Source organism: Brachyistius frenatus, unplaced genomic scaffold (genome assembly GCF_029030835.1).
Source record: "Brachyistius frenatus isolate BFR_SWC_R1_liver_20210118 unplaced genomic scaffold, ASM2903083v1 Contig_467, whole genome shotgun sequence".
NCBI classification, from domain to species: Eukaryota; Metazoa; Chordata; class Actinopteri; family Embiotocidae; genus Brachyistius; species Brachyistius frenatus.
The window spans coordinates 69,678-95,008 of NW_027211066.1; the positions used below are offsets into that span (position 1 = coordinate 69,678).

At 48.8% G+C, this 25,331-nt stretch overlaps 2 protein-coding genes and 1 long non-coding RNA gene across 9 annotated transcripts; 2 read left to right on the forward strand and 1 right to left on the reverse strand.

Annotated features, from left to right (window-relative positions):
* The first annotated feature begins 259 nt into the window (after positions 1 to 259).
* ccdc142 (coiled-coil domain containing 142) lies at positions 260 to 14,035 on the forward strand. 4 transcript variants are annotated; one of them, XM_069687483.1, is made up of 18 exons: positions 379 to 678; positions 2,711 to 2,762; positions 2,967 to 3,007; positions 3,179 to 3,221; positions 3,464 to 3,708; positions 4,272 to 4,460; positions 4,934 to 6,018; positions 6,297 to 6,571; positions 6,957 to 7,043; positions 7,168 to 7,347; positions 8,198 to 8,364; positions 8,617 to 8,751; positions 9,021 to 9,135; positions 11,047 to 11,224; positions 11,476 to 11,586; positions 13,027 to 13,127; positions 13,685 to 13,850; positions 13,922 to 14,035. In XM_069687483.1, the coding sequence occupies exons 1-18, from the start codon at positions 601 to 603 to the stop codon at positions 14,028 to 14,030; spliced, it is 3,357 nt and encodes a 1,118-aa protein (XP_069543584.1). In that variant the 5' UTR covers positions 379 to 600; the 3' UTR covers positions 14,031 to 14,035. The 4 variants fall into 4 exon arrangements, 3 of the variants coding, with proteins under 3 accessions (XP_069543587.1, XP_069543586.1, XP_069543584.1); XR_011310236.1 differs by lacking the exon at positions 13,027 to 13,127 and having other exon boundaries at positions 261 to 678; positions 13,922 to 14,008; XM_069687485.1 differs by lacking the exon at positions 13,922 to 14,035 and having other exon boundaries at positions 261 to 678; positions 13,070 to 13,127; positions 13,685 to 13,842.
* Positions 14,036 to 14,076: 41 nt separating this feature from the next.
* On the reverse strand, positions 14,077 to 14,315 carry LOC138614201 (uncharacterized). Its single transcript, XR_011310237.1, has 3 exons — positions 14,299 to 14,315; positions 14,225 to 14,256; positions 14,077 to 14,150 (listed from the first exon to the last, which is right to left on the reverse strand). It is a non-coding gene; the product is annotated as an uncharacterized lncRNA (long non-coding RNA).
* Positions 14,316 to 22,484: 8,169 nt separating this feature from the next.
* tmem129 (transmembrane protein 129, E3 ubiquitin protein ligase) lies at positions 22,485 to 25,250 on the forward strand. 4 transcript variants are annotated; one of them, XM_069687494.1, is made up of 8 exons: positions 22,485 to 22,766; positions 22,855 to 22,910; positions 23,144 to 23,407; positions 23,855 to 24,015; positions 24,397 to 24,556; positions 24,755 to 24,827; positions 24,899 to 25,087; positions 25,164 to 25,250. In XM_069687494.1, the coding sequence occupies exons 1-7, from the start codon at positions 22,487 to 22,489 to the stop codon at positions 25,081 to 25,083; spliced, it is 1,179 nt and encodes a 392-aa protein (XP_069543595.1). In that variant the 5' UTR covers positions 22,485 to 22,486; the 3' UTR covers positions 25,084 to 25,087; positions 25,164 to 25,250. The 4 variants fall into 4 exon arrangements, with proteins under 4 accessions (XP_069543595.1, XP_069543596.1, XP_069543598.1 ...); XM_069687495.1 differs by having other exon boundaries at positions 22,486 to 22,766; positions 23,147 to 23,407; positions 24,899 to 25,250; XM_069687497.1 differs by having other exon boundaries at positions 22,486 to 22,766; positions 23,198 to 23,407; positions 24,899 to 25,250.
* The last annotated feature ends 81 nt before the right edge of the window (positions 25,251 to 25,331 follow it).

Here is a 25,331-nt window from a genome sequence, read left to right on the forward strand (position 1 = left end):
CTGGGTAATTAAAACTGAAACACACTGCTTCAAACATGGTTCTGTCTGAAAAGTTTCAGGTTATTTTGGATCAGAAGTGACAATAAAAGTTATAAGTTCAAGTCACTGCAGCTTCTGAAAACCCCGAGCCTCTTCCTGCCAGCAGGTATCGCTGGTGGTTACCAGGGAACCAGGTTTAATACGGCCATCAGCACGTGATGTTTTCGTCACGTTTGCGCATGTCAAGGAGCTGTTGCATCGGTGTAAAGTGCGGATCAGATGAGTTCTGGATCTGGACTGTTGGTCCCGAGTCTTCCGTCTGAACCCGCTGAAGAGACGCGCAGGCGCCGTTTCCTGTATTCCATAACAACCAGGGACGCTGTCTCTTGATTGGCTGCAGTTCCCTCCGTGTTTCCGGCCTGCAGCGGTTCTATTTGTACCGGATTTCCTCCGAGAGCGGCGGATTAACGGCCGTCTCAGAGACGCTGAAGGCAGGAAGGAGCTGCTTGGTCACTGCAGGTGTTGGATGGACGTCAGCTGCCGCTAATAGAGTGCAATCTGCGGGAACAGCTGCGGAAGATTACCGCGGACAAGATGCAGAGCTAACAGGAAAGATACGAGATGTCCCAGGGAGGGACAGATAGACACTGTCCAACGCGGAGTACAAAATCCTCCCCGGAAGTTGAGCCCAGAGTCCAGGTAACACATACCAGGTGACTTGTAGGACGCCAGGTGAAAGGACAGTCTGTCAGGGACAGGAAGACATTTCTGTGGTGCACGGGGACAAATATTCTGGTGGACAACGGAAAGACCCACGTGACGTTTCTGCTGAAGCTGCATTAATACTGTCTGTAAAAACAGAGAGGACACTGTGTGGGACAGGACATGGCCATCTCTGTAGGACAGACATGTCCGTCTCATCTTTGTAGGACAGAAATGTCTCTCATCTTTGTAGGACAGATGTGTCTGTCTCATCTCTATAGGACAGGGAATGTCAGTCTCTGTAGGACAGACATGTCCGTCTCATCTTTGTAGGACAGGAAATGTCCATCTCATCTCTTTAGGTCAGACATGTCCATCTGTGTAGGACAGGACATTCTCGTTCTGGCTTGATTCAGGGTCATGACCTCTGACCTCTGCTTTTAGGTCCTGATTCAGTTGATTAAATGAGCAATTTGTAAGAATGGAACTCCATCTTGTAATACCACCTTCTATATTAGGAGGCAGCTGTGAGTCACCTCAGCGTCCAGCAGTCTGTCCTCAGTTTGGTGTCGGTGGATGGTACAGACAGACAGGTGGATGGTACAGACAGACAGGTGGAAGGTGAAGACAGAATGTTGGATGGTAAAGACAGTAGACAGACAGGTGGGTGGAAGGTACAGACAGACAGGTGGATAGTACAGACAATGTTGGTTGGTAAAGACAGATAGACAGACAGGTGGATGGAAGGTACAGACAGACAGACATTAGGTACACACAGACAGACGGGTGGATGTTACAGACAGACAGACAGGTAGAAGGCACAGACAGACAAAGAGGTGGAAGGTACAGACAGATGGGTGGATGAAAGGTACAGACAGACGGGTGGATGAAAGGTGCTGACAGACAGGTGGATGGAAGGTACAGACAGACAGACAAGTGGAAGGTACAGACAGACAGGTGAAAGGCACAGACAGACAGGTGGAAGGTACATACAGACAGACAGACAGGTGGAAGGTACATACAGACAGACAGACAGGTGGATGGAAGGTACAGACAGGTGAATGGCACAGACAGACAGACAAGTGGAAGCTACAGACAGACAGGCAGGTGGAAGGCACAGACAGACAGGTGGACGGAACCGACAGACAGACGGGTGGACGGAACAGACAGACAGACAGACGGGTGGATGGAACAGACAGACAGACAAATGGGTGGACGGTATAGACAGACAGGTGGACGGTACAGACACACAGGTGGAAGGTAAAGGCAACATGTTGACAGATAAAACGGATAAACAGACAGGTGGATGGAAGGTACAGACAGGCAGACATTTGGAAGGTACAGACAGGTGGAAGGCACAGACAGACAGGTGGAAGGCACAGAAAGGCAGGTGGATGGTACACAGACAGATGAGTGGATGGAAGGTGCTGACAGACAGGTGGATATTACAGACACAGGTGTCTGCGTGCATACAGACAGACAGGTGGAAGGTACAGACAGACAGGTGGATGGAAGGTGCTGACAAGACAGGTTGATGGTACAGACAGGTGGATGGAAGGTAAAGACAGACAGGTGGAAAGTACATAAAGACAGACACATGGAAGGTACAGACAGACAGACAGGTGGATGGAAGGTTCTGAAAGACAGGTGGATGGAAGGTACAGACAGACAGGTGGAAGCTATAGACGGTGGAAGGCACAGACAGGTGGAAGGTACAGACAGACAGGTGGAAGCTACAGACAGACAGGTGGAAGGCACAGACAGGTGGAAGGTACAGACAGACAGACAAGTGGAAGGCACAGACAGACAGGTGGATGGAAGGTACAGACAGGTTGATGGTACAGTCAGACAGGTGGAGACAGACAGGTGGATGGAAGGTGCTGACAGACAGGTTGATGGTACAGACAGACAGACAGGTGGATGGAAGGTAAAGACAGACAGACAGACAGACAGACAGGTGGATGGTACAGACAGAAGGTTGGGAGGTACAGACAGACAGGTGGTGTCTAATCTGATCTTCTGTTCACAGTTTATCTGCGATGAATCAGAACAACTCCAAGACTCTGGAGGACAAACTGCAGGTCACACACACACACACACACACACACACACACACACACACACACACACACACACACACACACACACACACACACACACACACACACACACACACACACACACACACACACACACACACACACACACACACACACACACACACACACACACACACACAGAGTGTTCATCCAGAGATGTGTGTCTGATGGTTTTCTCTGTTTCAGACTGGGACACCTCCGAGTCCCCCTGTCCAGACAAGGATCAGGTGAGGACCTGGTCTGTTATGGACCTGGTCTGTCTTGGACCTGATGGACCTGGTCTGTCTCGGACCTGATGGACCTGGTCTGTCTCGGACCTGATGGACCTGGTCTGTGGTCGTCATCAACACGGCTCAGCTGCAGAACGTATTTAAAGATTGTTTCCCTGTTTGTTTCAGAGATGTAGCTGCTGCACGCTGACCGACGATCTGAACACCAACGGTACTGAAACCTTCTCTGGATGTCAGCAACAGGGAGGAAGGACAGAGTCCATCACCACAAAGAGCTGCTGCATCAATGAAGTCTTGGTCTTCATCCTCCACTAACAACACAACCAGACAGCATCAAATGATGAAATAAATGCTGACATGATTCAGTGGTCACCATCAAGCAGAACCCTTCCTCTGGAAACATGTATCACATATTTAAATATCTCCTTGGTAATGCTCTATTTCTCCCTCTAGGCTCCTGGTCTCACAGGTCCATCTCCCGCTCCTTGCAGCGAGTTGAGGTTTTGCTCAGGACCTTTAACCCCGGTCTCAAATGGCCGTTCCACGGTCGTAGCCACACCGACCACGAGGAGCATCTGGTGGTTGCTCACAACCTGGTGTCGCGGTCGTCTGCGTGGCTCCTGCGGCTGCAACAGGCTCTTCTGACTGTGGCACCTCAGTGGCAGCTGGTGACTGGGACACAGACGGGGTCTCCCCAGGTGAATCCCAGGGGTTGATGACAAGATTTCCTCTGCTGCAGGGGGAGAGTTCCTCGCAGCTCACTGCATGTCGCATTTTAAGTAGGATGTGGAAACCTGAAGCCTCCGTGGAGGAGGAGGAGACGTCTGTGTCCCGCAGGTCAACCTCACATTCACGGATTCTGGTGTTTTAATGGGACGGAGGAGACGAGCTTTGAAGTTTTTATGTCCATGTTGAAACGTGTCTGGAGGAGATCTTTGAAAACAGGATGGCATGATGAGAATCATCTCATTAGATTAGCTTTAGCCTTTAGCTCTCACTTTACTATGATTCAGTGAACACCAGTGCATGAAGGACTGCAGTAGATGTGTGACAGGTGTGAACTTCTAAATTCATTCTCAGGATATGTCCCCAGGAGGCGCTGTTCTGACACCAAACTGTATGAGCAGTAAAGGAAGAAAAAACAAACATAAGACTGTTTCTGCTAGGAAATCATTTTTAAAAAGAGCTTTTCATAATGAATTAAATCATGTGAGCTGCTCTGACACCAACTCTGTGCTCTCCTCCTCTCACCTCCAACCAGGCCTGTGTTAAAGGACTTCCAGTTGAAGGATGTGTCCTCCTGCTACCCTCCTCCTCCTCCTCCTTCAGAGCACTGTGGAGGCTCCTGGAGCAGCGAGCCCTACTGCTCTTCATGCATGAGTACTGGAAGAGGGCTCGCCTGGCATCTGCCTACATATCCAGTCTGAGCCGTCTGTTGGTGCAGCAGCAGGTGAGGATGAGGGCTGCTCTTCGTCCTTGCAGTGTTCAGTGTAGTTCTGTGGGCATTGGTTATTTGGTTATAAACAGTGTTACTGTGGAAACGTGGATATCTGTGCCAACATTTTGGACCAATCAAACTCGGGAGAGGATTCACATGAAAACACTTTGAAAAGAAAAGTGTGTTAGTGTATCTGACCGGAACTACGGCCAAATCTTATTTCACTGTCAACTGGTGAGTGTCCTGATGGTTCAGCAGCTCAGGGGGATCTGTCCTCTGGAGACTAGGACACAGATGTTCCAGTGGGTCAGGGGACAGAGCAGTTGTTTGTTCACTTCATTATCTTCATGACTTTTTGTGAAAGTTCTTGAATGTAGATCAGAACTTTGTGGGCTGTGTTGTGATATTTTTGGCTGTCTCTGGAGCATTAACGTGTCTTATTGTCGGTCCGATTCGTTGGTACTGACCTGTACTCTCTTTTCCAGACTCCATTCCGGGTCGGTCTCAGCTCTCTGACTCAGGAGCTTCAGGTCCATCTGAACCACTGGTCCTGTCTGTTCTCCAAAGTCCATTCAGACCCCTATCTGAGACCTGTACTGGTGGAGCAGAGCGGGCTGCTGGTGCAGATCCAGCAGACTCTGGACCTGCTGGGTCTGCAGGCGCTGGTTCTGGCAGATCGTTACGTGTGTGCCAGTGTGTCTGCTGTAGCTCAGACTCAGTTGGACTCTGTGCCAAAAGAAGTTCTGGAAGATGTTCTGGCCGGTACCGAGCTGTACAATCAGGCGGTGGAGGAGCAGCGAGGGCAGAACAGCGCCTCCCAGCTGAGGACTGCAGTATTACAGCCAGCCCATCGCTCCACTCTGGATCTTGGTCTTCCAAAGACCAGAAAGACTCAGACTTTCTCAATCAAACAGCTGATGGTGACGTTGGCAGTGCATCACGCAGAAACTGCAGCCAAGCAGCTGCACGACTGGGCCTCTGGACAGAGCTGCGACATGTGTCGGGTCCACCTCCTCCAGGAGGCCTCCGCATGTTGTCGCAGGTGTGCAGTCTCTGCCTTGAGGTCTGGGTGCACCTGGGAGCACCTGCAGCACACCTACCAACTGTCCTGTCCTGTCCCCTCCCTCAGTCGCCCCTCCCTGCTGCCACCTGGTGGCCACACCTGCAATACAAGCCTTCACCATTGTCCTGTTTTAGCCACGCCCCATTCTGTCCTCCACGGTGAACAGGGTTCTAAAAAAGACCCAACTGGTCTCACGCAGACCAGTGTGGACCCTGTGGACTCCGTCCGACCCGACATGGACCGAACGACCAGTGTAGAACCGGCGCAGCCCGTCTCATTTCCTGGAGACGGGGTCCATCATCCCTCAGCCCCTCGTCTGTCCTCCGTGGAGCTCCTCTTTCAGCTGCTGGTGTCCTCCAGCGACCTACTGGTACCACATCCAACCGGACCACAGGGCCCAACCAGAACCACAGAGGCTGCTCCAGGTTCATCAGAACCGAATCGTGCTAGCAGGAAACTGAACCAGGAAGAACCTCACCACGAAAGAGCAAAACCAGACACCAACAGGTCAGAATACGTGCATGTTAGAAAGTCCAAAATATCCCTGTAAATTCTGGGCCTGTACGTTGTGTGGTTCTGCCTCAGGTCCGATTGACTCATGTTCTGTACTTTCAGTGTTTGTCTGAACATGAACAGATCTATAAACGCTGAAACAGAACCAGTAAGATCCGACCCACTGATAAGGTGGATTTGTTCTGATGGCTTTTGGGACTGGTTCTGGTTCTGTGGTTCTGGTGGCGTGTTGTCTCTGACGGGGACACTCAGACACGGTCTGTGTCTTTCAGCTCGGCCTTTCAGAAGGACGGAGACGGGGAGCCGACATTGGCTGAGACAGACGGTTCTGGGCCTCACTCGGTCCAGCGGTTGGACCTGGGTCAGTCGCTGCTGTTGGCTGATCTACTGGACCAGTACCGGAGCGTGCTGTGGACGCTGTGCAGCAGAGCCCTGTGGCTGCAGCTGCATGTCCCTGCAGCAGGACACACTGCAGCCAGCATCAACCTCCAGGACACGCACACCTGCTTCCAGGTGCTGCAGAGGCTGAGCCACGCCCCCCCGACAGGTAACCACACCAAGTAACCACAACACTGAGACTCAATCAGATTTTTACAACAAATAAATATCGTATACAAGTGTAATCAATAAGTTCAGTCATATGAACGCAGCGCAGCGACGTGAGAGGTGGTAACGTCTAATCAACATCAGCAGTTCCACACGAGTGTGAGCGTTTGTCTGACGCACCTGACAGACGAATCCAGAGTCAGGGGGCGGAGCTATGATTGTCTGGTTGAAATCTGTTGTCGTCACTGTTGTCATCACTGTTCTATCATCACCTGTTCTATCGCCACCTGTTCTATCACCACTGTTCTATCACCACTGTTCTATCGTCAGCTGTTCTATCATCACTGTTATGTCATCACCTGTTCATTCAGCTTCTGTTTTTTCAGGTCTGGTTCCAAAGGAGTTCAGAACTCTGCTGGAGGACTTTAGTCTGTATCTTTTGGTCACTACAGCACATGCTCACTGGGACTCTGGTCTGTATACACACACACACGCGTTGAATGTTAATAATCAGTGTTCAGTATTAAATTACAGAAACATGAAGTTATTACAAACATAAATCCTTCTGTCTGTGTCTCTCTTTCTGTCTGTCCTCAGTGATGTGTAGTAGTTTAGGGTCGTCTCTGAAGGATAAGTGTCTTATAAATCAAGGCAGCAGCATCATGATGACATGTCGGCAAGATGTGATGATGTCACTGACCATGGAACACTTCCTGCTGCTGGCCCCGCCTCTTCTGTCATGCCTGATCTGCCATCACACTAACAGCATGTGGTCAGGTGAGAACACCCACAGCTTCATGTATGACATCACGTGGTTCAATGAATGATGTCACACGTCTGCTCATAACACCTGGACCTGAGACCACCTCCCACTGTGCCCCCAGTAGCCCCTCCCCCTGCAGGTACCAACAGTATGCCATTGAATGAATCCAGTGAACTGACCTGCAGCGGCCTCAGAACCAACAGAAGGAGGCGGCCGGGTCAGAACCTAACAGTCCATTTAATAATCTGGAGGGTCATTCACGCTGATTTAAATCTGTATTATTCTGCTGGAGCTTCTTTTAGTTGCGCTGTTCCTTTAAAAGCATTCAACTGATCAACTGTTCCATCTTGATGGATCCTGATTGATTGATTGATCCTGATGGTGATGGGAGCTGCAGTGTATCAGATTTCAGATCACTGTCATCCTGACATCAGTGATAAAACTGTTTTACTTCATCCGAGTCATGTGACTTTTGATGACTTTGCTAACGTCTTCCAAGAACTTACACGTGCAGGTGTTTCCTCAGGTGATGGGAACATTTTCAGCTTTACTCTGAACACTGATCTTTATTCCTGCCTAGACTCACTTAGAACATTGCACACATTTTAATGGCAGCCGAGGGGCGGGGCAAGAACAAACAACAGAACCAATCAGAAACAAGGCAGAGTTTGAGTTGATCCTGCTGAATGATCGAGGAAGACAGAGGAGGAAAGATGTCTGGAACATGTTCAGATGGATCTCCTGTGGACCCACACAGACTGGGATTGATTGACATGCCTTCCTTCAGCTCCTCAGGATTCTGTGAGGAGGAAAACCACAATCAGTGTTGGACCAACGTCCCGCCTCCTCTCTCTGTCCCTGCAGGTTCCTGTAGCCCCGTCCCCTCCTGGTTCACTCTACGGAGACTCACTCTCAGCCGGGTGTTGTCCTCGGTGCAGCTGTCCACCGTCTGGGTCATGTCCAAGGCATACCAGTTCCTGTCCTCATGGAGCCTCAATAAGTTCCTGCTGGTCTCACAGGGAGACCTCAGAGTAGGTTTCCCATGCAGCACAGTGATTGGTCGGATCAGAGGATGACATCACAGACAGACACCAGTCAGAGGACACGTCTGCTGTCTCTTCGTTGTCCTCATCATCAGATCACAGTCTGTGTGTGTGTGTGTGTGTGTGTGTGTGTGTGTGTGTGTGTGTGTGTGTGTGTGTGTGTGTGTGTGTGTGTGTGTGTGTGTGTGTGTGTGTGTGTGTGTGTGTGTGTGTGTGTGTGTGTGTGTGTTGTCCCTGCAGATGTTGAGGGACTCTCTAGAGATCATCGTCCTCCACTCCAAGTCTCTGGTGAGGAAATTTGACCGTCAGTCGCTCCGTCAGCAGCTGATAAGACAACAGCTGGAAACTCTGGACCGATCTGTTTCTGATCTGCAGGTACACACACACACACCACAACAGACACAACAGGTCCATCCAGACGTCCGTCTCCTCCTCATGTCTCCACTGTGTTTTGAAGACAATGAATGAAGTCTGTGTTTCATTGAAGTTGATCCAGTATGATCAGAACAGAGCCAGCTGGTCAGCAGAGAGACAGACACGGAGGACAGAGACTGGAGGAGAGAGACGGAGGACAGAGACGGACCTGTTGTCATAGGATACTGCTCCAATCTGAACGTGTGGTCTTGTCTGTCTCTGTCCATCAGAGCTTCTCATGTCTGGTGCTGAAGATCTTCTCCAGCGACTGCAAGCGCAGGTCAGGGGACATCTTTGAACGGACCATGCCGTCCGCTGGACCCTGGAGACCTGGACACAGGACTGGTACTGGTACCGATTGACCCGAGCAGCACCTCATCACAGAGTTCAGACTGTAGAGAGACGGTGCTGATGGACAGCAGGACACTTCGAGACATTGTTAGAGACGCTGTAAGAGACGCTGTAAGAGACGCTGTAAGAGACGCTGTTAGAGACGCTGTTAGAGACACTAGAGACGCTGTTAGAGACACTGTTAGAGACGCTGTTAGAGACGCTGTTGAAGACGCTGTTAGAGACGCTGTTGGAGACACTAGAGACGCTGTTAGAGACACTAGAAACGCAGACGCTGTTAAAGACGCTGTTGTAGACACTAGAGTGGCTGTTAAAGACTCTGTTAAAGACGCTGTTGGAGACGCTGTTGGAGACGCTGTTAGAGACACTAGAAACACAGACCCTGTTAAAGACGCTGTTAGAGACACAAGAAACGCAGATGTTGTTAAAGACGCTGTTGGAGACACTGTAAGAGACACTGTTGGAGACGCTGTTGGAGACGCTGTAAGAGACGCTGTTAGAGACACTAGAGACGCTGTTGGAGATGCTGTTAGAGACACTAGAAACGCTGTTAGAGACACTAGAGACACTGTTGGAGACGCTGTTAGAGACAGCAGAAACGCAGACGCTGTTAAAGACGCAGTTGGAGACACGAGAGACACTGTAAGAGACGCTGTAAGAGACGCTGTTAGAGACGCTGTTGGAGACGCTGTTGGAGACACTAGAGACGCTGTTAGAGACGCGATTGGAGACACTAGAAATGCAGACGCTGTTAAAGATGCTGTTAGAGACACTAGAAACGCAGATGCTGTTAAAGACGCTGTTGGAGACGGTGTTGGAGACGCTGTAAGAGACGCTGTTAGAGACACTAGAGACGCTGTTGGAGACGCTGTTGGAGACGGTGTTGGAGACGCTGTAAGAGACGCTGTTAGAGACGCTGTTGGAGACGCTGTTAGAGACACTAGAAACGCAGACGCTGTTAAAGACGCTGTTGGAGACACTAGAAACGCAGACACTGTTAAAGACGCAGTTGGAGACGCTGTTGGACACGCTGTTGGAGACACTAGAGACGCTATTAGAGACGCTGTTAGAGACGCTATTGGAGACACTAGAAATGCAGACGCTGTTAAAGATGCTGTTGGAGACACTAGAGACGCTGTTGGAGACACTGGAGACGCTGTTAGAGACACTACAGACACTTTTAGAGACACTAGAGACGCTGTTAGAGACACTAAGACACGCTGTTAGAGACGCTGTTGGAGACACTGTTGGAGACACTGTTGGAGACGCTGTTGGAGACACTAGAAACGCAGACGCTGTTAAAGACGCAGTTGGAGACATGAGAGACGCTGTTAGAGACACTGTTAGAGACACTGTTAGAGACGCTGTTGGAGACGCTGTTGGAGATGGTGTTGGAGACGCTGTTGGAGACACTAGAGACACTGTTGGAGACACTACAGATGCTGTTAGAGACACTACTGACACTTTTAGAGACACTAGAGACGCTGTTAGAGACACTAGAGACGCTGTTAGAGACGCTGTTGGAGACACTAGAAACGCACACGCTGTTAAAGACGCTGTTGGAGACACTAGAGACACTGTTAGAGATACTACAGACACTTTTAGAGACACTGGAGACGCTGTTAGAGACACTACAGACACTTTTAGAGACACGAGAGACGCTGTTAGAGACACTAGAGACACTTTTAGAGACACTAGAGACGCAGACGCTGTTAGAGACACTGTTAGAAACACAGTTTGAGACACAGTTTGAGACTGTTCCACACCGTGTGGTTCCTCCACCACCATAAGGTTCCACCCTGTGGAAGAAGATTTCAGGGACATCAGAGAAAAGACTTGAGCTCAGAGGGCAACAAGCTTGGTTTTGGTTTCCGAAGCGGTAACAGTGTCTCTGTTGGCATGCAGGTTTTCCCAGCAGTCCCAGCGAGTATGCGTCTCTGGCAGCTCAGACTGTGATTGGTCAGGTTTTAGAGGGTGTGGCTCCTCTATCTGATGATGCCCGAGTCCAAGCTCTGAGTATAACCACGACAGCATTCATGGAGGCGTGGATGGAACACATCGTGAAACAACAGATCAAGTTCAGGTATGTTTTAGAGTTCTGCAGTGACCCCCACCTGTCTTACACTCCTCCCTCCACCTGTCTCACACTCCTCTCTCTCCCTCGACCTGTCTCGCACTCCTCTCGCTCCCTCCACCTGTCTCGCACTCCTCTCGCTCCCTCCACCTGTCTCGCACTCCTCTCGCTCCCTCCACCTGTCTCGCACTCCTCTCGCTCCCTCCACCTGTCCCACTCTTCTGTCAGGATGTAATGCAGCTGTCTATGTGTCTCCTCAGTGTGCAGGGAGCCCTCCAGCTGAAGCAGGACTTTGACTCCATCAGAGAGATGATCCAGTCGGACCGATACGGCCTGTCAGCTGACCTCCACCAGCGACTGCTCAGCCTCCGGTATCAGTCTGTCTTCTGTGTTCTGTTGTAAACCACCTGATGACAAACTGCAGCTCCCAACTCCAGTTGTCTGTTGAGCTTGTTCCTTCAGCAGGAGTTCGTTCTACATTAAACGAACAATCTGAGATCTCTGCTCATTCCTCTGTAGCGCTGCCTGTGGTGATGAGCTGTAACAGCAGCTGTTTTCCCAGACTGCAGAGATCCAAATGTGTTGCCTTCACTGGCCATATTTTCTTCGTTGGTTCTTCTTCCTCTACCTCCTATTCTTCCCCTTTTCCTCCTCCTCACACAGAAGTGAGATGAAAAGCAAAGCTGTGATTTGTATTCATACAGCCAGAACATGTGTTCAGTCACAACATGTGTTTATACAGTCAGAACATTTATTCATACAGTCAGAACATGTGTTCACAGTCAGAATGTGTTTATACAGTCAGAACATTTGTTCATAGTCAGAACGCATTCAGTCAGAACTTGTGTTCACAGTCAGAACAAGTGTTCATGAGATTGTTGCGTAGCTCGAACTGCTGATGAAGTGTCCTGTCTGATGTTTTGTGTCCGTTAACGATCCTCAACATTAAAATAGGAACCAGTGATATAAAATATTATCATTGTTCAAACTGCTGATAGAGCTCAGACCAGCTGACATGATGATGTAATGCTGATGATGATAGTGGTGATGATGATGTAATAGTGGTGATGATGATGGTGATGATAGTGATGATGATGATGTAATGGTGATGATGATGGTGGTGGTGATGATGGTGATGGTGATGATGGTGGTCATGGTGGTCATGATGGTGATGGTGGTCATGGTGATGATGGTGGTGGTGATGATGATGACGATGGTGGTCATGGTGATGATGGTGGTCATGGTGGTGGTGATGATGATGACGATGATGGTGATGATGGTGGTCATGGTGGTGGTGATGATGATGACGATGATGGTGATGATGGTGGTCATGATGGTGGTCATGGTGATGGTGGTGATGGTGGTCATGGTGATGATGGTGGTCATGGTGATGACAATGGTGGTGATAATGGTGGTGATGATGGTGGTGGTCATGGTGATGATGGTGGTCATGGTGGTGGTGATGATGATGACGATGATGGTGATGATGGTGGTCATGATGGTGGTCATGGTGATGGTGGTGATGGTGGTCATGGTGATGATGGTGGTCATGGTGATGACAATGGTGGTGATGATGGTGGTGATGATGATGGTGGTGGTGATGATGGTGGTGGTGATGACGATGGTGGTGATGACGATGGTGGTCATGGTGATGATGGTGGTGATGATGGTGGTGGTCGTGATGGTGGTGGTCGTGATGATGATGATGATGATGGTGGTGGTGATGGTGGTGGTGATGGTGATGGTGGTCATGGTAGTGGTGATGATGATGTAAAGATGTAATGATTATGTAATGATGCGTGTGTCTGCAGGGTGTTTCAGCAGATGGACTCAGCAGTGGTTTGTCTTCTCCAGCAGCCACAGAATAAACCGTACCTGCAGTCCAGATCCTGGGAAGCCTTCACACGCTGCTGTGAGTTACACACAGACCCACTAACCTCAATAACACAACAGCGGTCTCACTCTGTACAAACCAGGTGAAGAGCAGGTGTTCTGTGGCTCCTCCTCCTGATGAGGTCACATGGCTCAGTGAGCGTCATGTATGAGGCAGGTGGTGCTGATGTTGATCTAGAGATGGAACCTGGAATACTCGTATGTTCCTGCTGTGCCGTGTGCATCTCTGCGCTGCATTCAGGAACACTGTGAACGCATTGATCATCATTCTAACATCGACCTCAAATCAACAGCTGAACACGTTGATCTGTTTTACTGAGCAGCTGCTCGTCCTCAGAGATAGTTCTTTCTGTCCTGCAGGTCTTTATCCCAGTTTGTCCTCTCATGAGACACTCAGGGCGGACAAACGTCTGTCTGATGATCTGTTAACCAGCAGAACATTTTAACTCCGTGTGTGTGTGTGTGTGTGTGTGTGTGTGTGTGTGTGTGTGTGTGTGTGTGTGTGTGTGTGTGTGTGTGTGTGTGTGTGTGTGTGTGTGTGTGTGTGTGTGTGTGTGTGTCCGTCCACCTGTTCAGGTCCAGCCAACAGCAGCAGGGACAGCATGGATGCTGCAGTGGGGAGCAGCATTACCAACCTGAGGTTGGAGGGGGAGGAGCTGAATCTGACTGATCCCTCAGCGGTGACCTCTGACCTCCCTCCAGTGGACCCCTCCACCCCTGCAGAGCCCTACCTGGCTCCCAGGTACGTCGGAGCAGCAGCAGCGTGTCAGCTGACAGGGTGATGAGCTCAGCTGTCTGTCTTCTGTGTTCCAGTGTGGCGCTCGGTGCAGCTCAGCAGGACTGGTTGGACCTGAGGATCCAGAACAGTGCCCGCCGCTGGAGGCTGCCGGGACTGCAGTGTCTTTCCAAGTCTGAACCCTGAGACCTGATCCAGACCTACAGAGACCTGATCCAGACCTGATTCAGACCTACAGAGACCTGATCCAGACCTGATTCAGACCTACAGAGACCTGATTCAGACCTACAGAGACCTGATCCAGACCTAATTCAGACCTACAGAGACCCGCAGAGACCTGATCCAGACCTGATTCAGACCTACAGAGACCTGATTCAGACCTACTGAGACCTGATCCAGACCTGATTCAGACCTACAGAGACCTGATCCAGACCTACAGAGACCTGATCCAGACCTACAGAGACCTGATCCATACCTACAGAAACCTGATCCAGACCTGATCCTCCCCTCACACTCTGAGTGAAACGTCCAAGAGCAAAAACATCTTTGATTCTTATTTTTGCAGGAGACGACTGAATGATGTCACTCTTAAGACTTAATCTTTATATATTTGTATTACCAGAATATTTTCTATCTCTTGTACACAAAAAAATTATTTTCCTGAATAAATAACTTTTTTATTCATATTTCATCATCGTGACTCAGGCTATATTTGAATGGGTATGTGGTGGATAAGTTCAGCCAGTGTTCTTGAACGCAGCACGATGATGCAGGAGGATCAATAACCTTCATGAGGAAGTCTTCAGACTTATTGATCACCACCGGTGCGCCGGTGTGATCGATCAGCTGACGGGTCCAGATGTGGGCTCGTCAATATGTTGAAGGTTTCTTCTGTGAACAGAATAAATGTTGTTGGTTCATCAGTCAGAGAGGATCAATACACTCCGATCAGAGATCAATACGTCCCAGTTCAGTCTGTTGGACATCAGACTCAGTCACATGATACACATTTCAGCCCTGACCGTCACAATATGTGACTGATCGATACTCACACTTCTGATCCCGTGTTTGACTATTGATTACTGAGTTCAGTTGATGTGTGTAGGGGGGGATTTAAAATTAACAGACTAAAAGCTTGACAAGTAAGTAAATAGAAGATAAAGGGTGCCTGACACCACCTAGTTTAAGGAGTGTATGTCTCTAAAAACAGCCTCTTAAAATAACTGAACTCTTTTTAACTTTTAACCTCTTAATTGCACAAAGTCCAGCTAAAAAAGGACCTACTACAAAATTAAAAAGAGTTCAAAACCAGGTAAAAGCAAGATGGCCACCAGGAGGAGAGTCAAGGTTCTTCTGGTTCAGACACCATCTCGCTCTCTCACTCTCTCACTTTCTCTCTCTCTCTCTCTCTCTCTCACTTTCTCTCTGTCACTCGCTTGCTCTCTCTCGCTGAGTCTTGCTCTTGTTACATAATACTAAAGCATTTAGGTAGTTTATCAATGATGACATCGTTATGTTTTTATAAATAGGTTTGGAAGTGGGGAGACGACCTCGTTCTTGGAAAGAAGCTGTGATTCTCCAGATCAGGAAACCAGGAAGGACTCATCAAATCCAATGAATTATAGACCAACTAACATCTCATGTAAGATTAAAGAATGATTAGCGACAGATTAACATTTTATATGGAACCCAGGGGAATGATAACACCTCATCAAAGTGGACTTCAGAACATGAACTTCTGGGCCGATCTTCGACGACCTTCTGGAGATCATCATCCAACCACAAAGAGAGAACGGGACAAACGGGAACATCAGACATTTCATGGAACCCGATTACATTCACCAGCTGTTTCCTTCAGTCAGCTGATTATTAGTTTCTGGAACAAACCCAAGTCCTTAAAGATGTTGGTCATATTTCAGGAGTGGTGGAGGACAGACGACAGACCACCTGTCAATCATTTACCCCCACCGGATCTAAAGATCCTTAGGCAGGAAAACTGGTGTTACGTCACCATATGCAGTCAGAATATATATATAATATGTATATTATATCTATAATATCTATATTATATATATAAACAGAGATGGTCTCATGTTCTCCTTCTGACTGCATATGGTTTGGACTCAGGAGACTCAGTTTGGACTCAGGAGACACAGTTTGGACTCATTGGATTTAGGAGACTCAGCTTGGACTCATTGGACTTAGGAGACTCAGCTTGGACTCAGGAGACACAGCTTGGACTCAGGAGACTCAGTTTGGACTCACTGGACTCAAGGTCTTGAATTTGTTCATATGTGCATAGGAACTAAGACCAAAATATATAAACATACTCATGGACGAGGGCGTAGATCAGATCAACAGCATACAAGCCTTGGTTTGGTGCTCAGTCTGTGTTCAATTCAGGTACCTGATGTTTCTATATCTTCTGTGAAAACTGGGATAGGTGAAGGCGTCACCTGCTCTTCAGTGGTCTTTAAATTGGTCCAGCTGTGGAGGAAAAAGGTCAGAAACAAGACATTTGCCAAAGCATTTGACTTTGCAGTCGTCCCCTGCTTATTATCAGCCTGTCAATTGAAATAATCTGACTAAATATATACAATTAATTGTGAAATGTGTCTAATATAGTATTGTTATGTTATTGTTTATTTGTCTGGATTAATAAAGATACAATGCAGCACATTATACATTAGACAGCATAACATTATATATTTTACACACACACACACACAGGCCAGTTCACAACACTTGTCTAATCTAATATGATCCAATACAACAGTGCTGACTTAAATTCTGTCTTTACAAAGATAATAATGTTCGACTTTGTTTTACACTGTCAGACAGGTATTCATTTCATTAAATGTTTATTATTGAGGTCGTAGTTTGCAGTGGTATTGAACTATTTTAGCCTCCCCACTTCATGAGAGGAGCAGAATATTAGAAACACCTTTCAATATATTGCACTCAAGTACAACAGTATAATCTCTTGCAGTGTACAACATTATATCTTGTTATTAATACAGACAACTCATAAGTATAATTATATTATCATACTATAGTTTACATTACATTACATTACATTTAATTTATCTGACTCTTTTATCCAAAGCGACTTACAATAAGTTCATTTCAACATGAGGGTTCAAACCAGAACAACAAGAATCAAGAAAATACAATTTCTTCCAGAAAGCCAAACTACAAAGTTCTATCAGTAAGTTCTATTTTAAGATACTAAAGTTCTACTGTTCAAGATTAAGTCTGAAGAGGTGTGTTTTTAGTTTGTGGTGGAAGGTGTTCAGAGGTTCTGCTGTTCTGATGTCGTTGGGGAGTTCATTCTACCATTTAGGAGTCAGGACGGAGGAGGAGGAGGAGGAGGAAGAGGAGGAGGAGGAGGAGGAAGAGGAGGAGGAGGAGGAAGAGGAGGGGAGTGAACGGGCTGGGGTGTAGGGTTGGACCATGTCCTAGATGTAGACTGGACCCGATCTGTTCACAGCACGGTACGCAGGTACCAATGTTTGGAAACAGATGTGGGGGGCTACTGGTAACCAGTGAAGGAGGAGGAGGAAGAGGAGGAGGAGGAGGATTAACAATTCAACAATTAACAATTCATCAATTAACAATTCAACAATCAATAATTCAACAATTAACAATTCAACAATTTCCACATAAGCTAGGAGGGAAAAACTCCTCTTTAAGGGAGAAAAACCTCCAACAGAGGGAAGAAAAACTCCCTTTAACAGGAAGAAACCTCCGACAGAACCAGGATCAGAGGTGGAGAACATCTGTTAACAGAACCAGGATCAGAGGTGGAGAACATCTGTTAACAGAACCAGGATCAGAGGTGGGCGGAGCATCTGTTAACAGAACCAGGATCAGAGGTGGGCGGAGCATCTGCCTCGACCAGTTGGGGTGAGAGGAGAGCAGAGAGAGAAAAGGACAGCATAGAGATAGAAGAGAAGAACTGTTGGTGGAGACGACAATCACAGAGCAGAGACATGCAGCTCCATGACGGGACATCTGGAAAAGAAAGAACAGAAACCACACGAGCGAAGGAACTGAATGGAGACAACAGATAATAAGAAGAAACTATGGGAGAGAAGAAGATGGTGAGGTATGAGTCAGTTAAAGAGTAGGAGGAAAGAAAAGAAGCTCAGCATGTAACGAGGTCCTCCAGCAGCCTCGGCCTATAACAGCATAACTAAGGGTTGGTTCAGGTCTACCTGAGCCAGCCCTAACTATAGGCTTTATCAAGAAGGAACGTTTTGAGTCTAATCTTAAAGCTAGAGAGGGTTTCTGCCCCTCCAACACAAACTGGGAGCTGGTTCCACAGGGGAGGAGCCTGAACACTGAAGCTCCGCCTCCCATTCTACTTCTGGAAACTCTAGGAACCACAAGTAGACCAGCGTACTGAGAGAGAAGTGCTCTGCTAGGATTATATGGTTCTATAAGATCTCTAAGATATGATGGAGCCTGCAAGAGAACTCTCCCTCTCTCTAACTATCTCTCTCTCTCTCTCTCCCTCTCTAACTCTCTCTCCCTCCCTCCCTCTCTCTAACTATCTCTCTTCCTCCCTCCCTCTCTCTCTCTCTCTCTCCCTCTCTCTCTCTCTCTCTCCTTCCCTCTCTCTCTCCCTCCTTCCCTCTCTCTCTCCCTCTCTCCCTCCCTCCCTCTCTCTCCCTCCCTCTAACTATCTCTCCCTCCCTCTAACTATCTCTCTCTCTCTCTCCCTCTCTCTCCCTCCTTCCCTCTCTCTCCCTCCTTCCCTCTCTCTCTCTCTCCCTCCCTCCCTCTCTCTCTCTCTCTCTCTCGACCACACACTTGCTGTCACTCATTTCTTTGGTTGCAGTCAACAAGATAGCTGGTTAGCAGCTTGAATGCTATCTATCTAGTTTTTATTTGGAGCCTGGCAGTAGGTGTAGCAGTGAAAGCAACACCTTTAAACCACCCTCATATTAAATATCACATGTTGGCTTTTTTCTCTACAACATTTTAGAATTATTCAGGTAGCTAGCCCACCTAGCTTACATGTTCAACTCTGGCATTAGGTAGGTAGGTATTTACTTTATTACTCCCCGAGGGGAAATTTTTTTCGCTACAGCAGCATACATACAGAAGCAATAATAGAAACAATAGAATAAAATAATAGAATATAATATCATAATATAATAATAGAAAAGCAATAAAATAAAATAGCAGTAAATAGCAGTAAAAAATATAAATATAAAATATAAATGCACAATATATACAGTACATTATATATCTATATATATTATATACAACAAACCAAGAAACACAGTCAACATATATATATATACAGTACAGTATATATCTATATATATAATATACAAACAAACCAAGAAACACAGTCAACAGTGTTATTGTACTGTGATGGATTTTGTCAGAGGTGAGTTATTGTAAAGTCTTATTGCAGTGGGCAGGAATGATCTCCTGTATCTGGAATGATCTCCAGTATCAGGAATGATCTCCTGTATCTGTCCTTGTGACAGCGGAGCTGGAGGAACCTTTAGGAGAACATCCTCCTCTGTCCCTGCAGCAGGTGGAGAGGGTGGTCAGGATTATCCAATATGGATAATAGTTTGTTCAGCGTCCTCCTTTCCACCACCTTTTCCAGGCTGTCCAGTTTGTAGCCGATGATGGAGCCGGCCTTCTTAACCAGTTTGTTAAGTCTGTTGGTGTCACCGGCTCCAATGCTGCTCCCCCAGCAGACCACAGCGAAGTACAAAGCACTGGCCACAACAGACTGGTAGAACATCTCCAGCATCATGCTGCACACATTGAAGGATCGAAGTTTTCTCAGAAAAAAGAGTCGACTCATCCCCTTCTTGTAGACAGCGTTGATGTTGGTCTTCCAGTTCAGTCTGTTGTCATGGAGACACCAGGTACTTGTACTCCTCAACCATGTCCACCTCCTCTCCCAGAACTCTCAGCGGTTGTGGAGCCGTCGCCTTCCTCCTGAAGTCGACCACCATCTCTCTGGTCTTGGCCACGTTCAGGAGCAGGTGATTCCTACCCGCCCACTCCATAAAGTCCTCTACTACTGCCCTGTACTCATCCTCCCGTCCATCCCTTATACATCCGACCACTGCAGAGTCATCAGAGAACTTCTGCAGATGTCTTGACTCTGAGTTGTTCTGGAAGTCAGTGGTGTATAAGGTGAACAGGAAGGAGACAGAACAGTTCCCTGAGGAGCTCCAATACCACTGACCACCGTATCAGACAGCACACTGCCCAGACGGACAAACTGTGGTCTGCCTGTCAGGTAGTCAGTGATCCAGGAGACGGTGGACGTGTCCACCCCCACCACCACCACCACCCGCAGCTTCTCACTCAGCAGCAGTGGTTGGATGGTGTTGAATGCACTGGAGAAATCAAAGAAAGTGATTCTCACAGAGTCATTGGTTCCATCCAGGTGAGACTGAGCTCGTTGCAGCAGGTAGATGATGGCATCGTCCACTCCCACACGAGGCTGGTACGCAAATTGCAGAGGGTCCAGAGAAGATTTCACCAGCGGCCTGAGGTGGGCCAAGACCAGCCTCTCCAGCACCTTCATCACATGAGATGTGAGGGCAACCAGTCGGTAGTCGTTGAGGCCAGATGGAGTCGTCTTCTTGGGGACAGGAACCAGACAGGACGTCTTCCACAGCACCGGGACCTCCTCCTGCTTCAGGCTCAGGTTGAAGAGGTGTTGTAGGACCTCAGCCAGCTGGACGGCACTGGTCTTCAGGACCCCGGGGCTGATGCCGTCAGGTCCTACAGCCTTGCGCTGGTGGATTCTCTCCAGCTGTCTCCTAACCTGGCCAGTTGTCACAGAGAGGGGGGTGGGGGGGTCATGGTGTCGATGGAGGAAGAGCCCTTTGAGATTGAGGGCTCTATGCAGTTCAGAGGGGGGAGGAGGGGAGGCAGAAGAGGTGTTTGGGAGGTGTGAGGTGTGGAGGAGACAGATGAGAGTGGTGAACTAAACCTGTTGAAGAAACAGTTTAGTTCATTTGACCTCTCCAGGTTCCCCCTGGTTGTTCCTCTCCAGGTTCCCCCTGGTTGTTCCTCTCCAGGTTCCCCCTGATTGTTCCTCTCCAGGTTCCCCCTGGTTGTTCCTCTCCAGGTTCCCCTGGTTGTCTCTCTCTCCCCTTGAACCCAGTAATCTCCTTCATACCAGTCCACACGTCCCTCACGTTGTTCTGCTGGAGTTTGGCCTCCAGCTTCCTCCTGTAGGAGTCCTTGCACTCCCTCATCTTCTCCTTCAGGTGGCGCTGCACTCTCACGAGCTCCTCCCTGTCCCCAGACCTGAAGGCTGCTTTTTTCTTATTAAGAAGAACTTTCAGGTCACTGGTGATCCACGGCTTGTTGTTGGGGAAGCATTTTACAGTCCGGGATGGTACGGTGGTGTGTTCACAGAATCTGATGTATTCTGTGATACAGTCCGTCCTGCTGTTGATGTCCTCCCCATGTGGTCCACACAGCACATCCCAGTCCGTGGACTCAAAGCAGTCCTGCAGGGCGTCTTTAGCCTCCTGTGTCCACCTCCTCACAGTCCTGGTGGTTACAGGCTGCCTCTGTACCAGAGGAACATACCTGGGAGTCAGCAGGACCAGGTTGTGGTCTGATCTACCAAGGGGGGGAAGGGCAGTAGTACTGTATGCATCCATGGCATTAGCATACAGTAAGTCCAGAGTTTTATTGTTCCGTGTGGGGCAGTTAACATACTGGTGCAAAGTTGGCAGTACTTTATCCAGACTGGTGTGAATTAGCAATGCTAATTATTAACTTTCAGTGCCCAGAGAAGTTTGCAAACTTAATTCCTAATGTAACACAGAAGCACGCTGAATCTAACCACTAAATAAGCTCATATTTGAATTCACCATATGATACCCAGAAACATGTAAACAGGAGTTTTACCAGCAGCTCCGCTAACCCACCAACGAAGTGAGCTTTGCCCTTCGAATGCTGACGCATGCGCACGATGCAGTGCTGATATCATGGGTTACATTTTATCTCATTTTTTATGGAGCAGTTTTTACTCCTAACAAATAGATAGTGAAGGTAGACTTTACACATTGTTATATCTTTCATTTGCAGACAAATATCATGAGGGAAACTTTAAATGATTTGCTGGGATAATAACTACTACCCTCCAAAATCCTTTTTTACGGTGCAAGGTCATGACATCCAGAAGAAAACATATGAACCCGACTGAGGGGTGGACACACAAGACAGGTCATAAATAAACAAGACAGGTCATAAATAAACACCAACAGGACTGAGTCCTATTGTAAAGTTCTGCTGTAAGGAATTTAAATATGTTAAGTGCCATGAAATAACCTGTGTAGTGATTTGGCGTTTTATAAATAAAGTTGAATTGAATTGAGTACTGAGAATACCAGAATCTGTAGATCACATCATCCGTCAAATTCACACTGGAGCCGAACGGCTTGAAGACGAACTTCATCTAAAGATGGGTTACCGGGGGGGGGGGGGGGGACAGGGTAAGAAAGAAACAGGATTCATTAAAAGACTTTAGTTCACTGAACTGGTACAACCTTTATTGTATTTGTATGTTTTATTTATTTATGATTCTGTTTGTTTGTAAGGGGATCGGTAACTAGACTCCTATACAGTAGCTGGCGGTAATGCACCTTTCGCTGGATGCCATCAGCCCTAAAACGCAAAAGAAGAAGAAGACCCGGAAGAGGAGCGGCAGCGCCATGGAGGGTCCGGAGTTGTCGTTCACGTTGTTCTACGTCGTGTTCTCGTTCTGTTTCGTGTTCACTCCCAACGAGTTCCGCTCGGCCGGGTTCACCATCCAGAACCTGTTCTGGTCCTGGCTGGGCAGCGAGGACGTGGGCTTCATCCAGTACCACGTCCGGAGGACCAGCACCACCGTCCTGGTCCACTCCGCTCTGCCGCTGGGTGTGTGTGTGTGTGTGTGTGTGTGAGTGACTGAGTGAGAGAGAGAGAGAGAGAGTGTCAAACGTTCATGTTGTCTTCTTATCTTCAGGTTATTTTCTGGGGATGTGTGTCGCTGCTCCGGAGAAGCTGGTGGACATTCAGCAGGTCTGTCTGTCCCTGAGGGACGTGTCCCTGAGGGACGTGTCCCTGAGGGACGTGTCCCTGAGGGACGTGTCCCTGAGGGACGTGTCCCTGAGGGACGTGTCCCTGAGGGACGTGTCCCTGAGGGACGTGTCCCTGAGGGACGTGTCCCTGAGGGACGTGTCCCTGAGGGACGTGTCCCTGAGGGACGTGTCCCTGAGGGACGTGTCCCTGAGGGACGTCCTGTTGTGTGTCAGCAGGTGAGTGACAGCTGGAGAGCCCTCCTCCTCCTCCTTTCCCTGTGCCTCCAGTTGGTCAGCTGGATGCTCGTCATGTATTGGTCCCGCTGTCACTGGAGCAATCATCCAATCAGCCGGGCCCTGCAGGCCCACGCCCCGCCCCCTCCTTCCAGCTGGGGCGCTGTGGCGAGCAGCATCAACACGGAGTTCAGACGCATTGATAAGTTTGCTACAGGAGCGCCCGGAGCCCGAGTCATCGTCACTGACAGCTGGGTTCTGAAGGTGAGCTGGAAACCTGTCGTCAGGGGCAACGGACCGGAACCATCTGCAGAGATCCACATCCAGTCTATCTGCTGTCCGTCTGTCTGTCTCTGTCTGCTGTCCTTCTGTTTGGCTGTCTGTCTGTCTCTCTCTTTCTCTACTGTCTGTCAGTCTGTCTGTCTGTCGCTCTGCTGTCCGGCTGTCTGTCTCTCGTCTGTCTGTCTTTGCTGTCTGTCTGTCTGTCTGTCTGTCTGTCTGTCTGTCTGTCTGTCTGTCTCTCTCTCTCTGCTGTCTGTCTGTCTGTCTGTCTGTCTGTCTGTCTTTGCTGTCTGTCTCTCTGGACTGAATGAGACCCAATGAGACGTTCAGGTTCCGTCAGATTTCTGAAGTCTTCCGTTCAGATGTGATGTAACAGGCGACGTCCGTCAGTCCCTCCACTGACCTTCGTGTCCCTCTGTCCATCTCCAGGTGTCCACCTATCACGTACACGTAGCCTCACAGACTGACTGTCACGTTACCGTCACAGAGTCCAGGCGGCACCAGCTGAGTCCAGACTCCCCATCCCCCACCGAGATCCTAACCCTAAGAGTGGATAGCATTAACCCCGGCGTCAGACCCTTCACCATCCGGTGAGTGTTCAGAGGGGACAGACGGACCCATGTCCTGGCTCTGTGTGTCCTGGTTCTGTGTGCCTTGGTTCTATGTGTCCTGGTTCTCTGTGTGTTCTGGTTCTGTGTGTCCTGGTTCTTTGTGTCCTGGTTCTGTGTGTCCTGGTTCTCTGTGTGTCCTGGTTCTGTGTGTCCTGGTTCTCTCTGTGTCCTGGTTCTCTGTGTCCTGGTTCTGTGTGTCCTGGTTCTCTGTGTGTCCTGGTTCTCTGTGTCCTGGTTCTGTGTGTCCTGGTTCTCTGTCTCCTGGTTCTCTGTGTGTCCTGGTTCTATGTGTGTCCTGGTTCTCTGTCTCCTGGTTCTCTGTGTGTCCTGGTTCTATGTGTCCTGGTTCTGTGTGTCCAGACTGAACTCCACAGAGTACTCAGATCTCAGAGAGAAGCTTCGATGTCCAATCAGGACGTCGTCCAACGTGTCGATCCACCGGACCGTCAGCGAGCTTTTCCTGGACACCTTCAGAACTCAGGTGGAGCTCAACCCGTCCTACAGCCTGCCCCGAGGACAGGTACGCTATCCCCACCCTGTCCTCATCCTGTCCCTGTCCTCATCCTGTCCCTGTCCCTGTCCCTGACCCCACCCTGTCCCTGTCCTCACCCTGTTCCCGTCCTGTTCCCACCCTGTCCTCATCCTGTCCCTGTCTTGTCCCTGATTCCACCTTGTCCCTCCCCTGTCCTTCAGTTACAGTGTGATGTGTTGTTTCCAGGAGGCGGAGCTTTGTATCGGCTGTATGCAGGTAGCAGCAGACACCAAGCTGGTTCACCTGTGTTCCACCCCAGGTAACTGTCACTGTGTGTGTGTTAATGTGTTAGTGTGTGTTCATGTGTTAGTGTGTGTGTGTTGGTTTCAGGGACAGACGGGGACTTGGAGTGCCAGCCGTGTTTCTGCAGACCCATGTGGTGTATGTCTTGTCTGGGTCGGTGGTTCTCCAGCCGCCAGGACCAGCAGAGACCAGAGACCTGGTTGTCCAGCAGAGCGCCCTGCCCCACCTGTAGAGCCACATTCTGTATTCTGGACATCTGTGTGGTCCGGTGACCAGAGACACACACACACACACACACACACACACACACACACACACACACACACACACACACACACACACACACACACACACACACACACACACACACACACACACACCTGCTGGACCTGCTAACTAGCTTCTTTCTGTCAGGAGACATAAATTGTTTTAAACCCGAGTGTTTCCTGTTTGTTTCTGTTTCTTCTAAGAAAAATCCAAGCAAACTGAGATGCATCAGTAGAACCTGGAGACAATGTTT

Coding starts and splice junctions, on each gene's coding strand:
- tmem129 (XM_069687494.1), top strand. CDS start 22,487: ATGCACCTTTCGCTGGATGCCATCAGCCCTAAAACGCAAAAGAAGAAG. Junction 22,911..23,143: donor AGCTGGTGGACATTCAGCAG/GTCTGTCTGTCC, acceptor GTTGTGTGTCAG/CAGGTGAGTGACAGCTGGAG. Junction 24,557..24,754: donor ACAGCCTGCCCCGAGGACAG/GTACGCTATCCC, acceptor TGTTGTTTCCAG/GAGGCGGAGCTTTGTATCGG.
- ccdc142 (XM_069687483.1), top strand. CDS start 601: ATGTCCCAGGGAGGGACAGATAGACACTGTCCAACGCGGAGTACAAAA. Junction 7,348..8,197: donor CACTAACAGCATGTGGTCAG/GTGAGAACACCC, acceptor CTGTCCCTGCAG/GTTCCTGTAGCCCCGTCCCC. Junction 8,365..8,616: donor TCTCACAGGGAGACCTCAGA/GTAGGTTTCCCA, acceptor TTGTCCCTGCAG/ATGTTGAGGGACTCTCTAGA.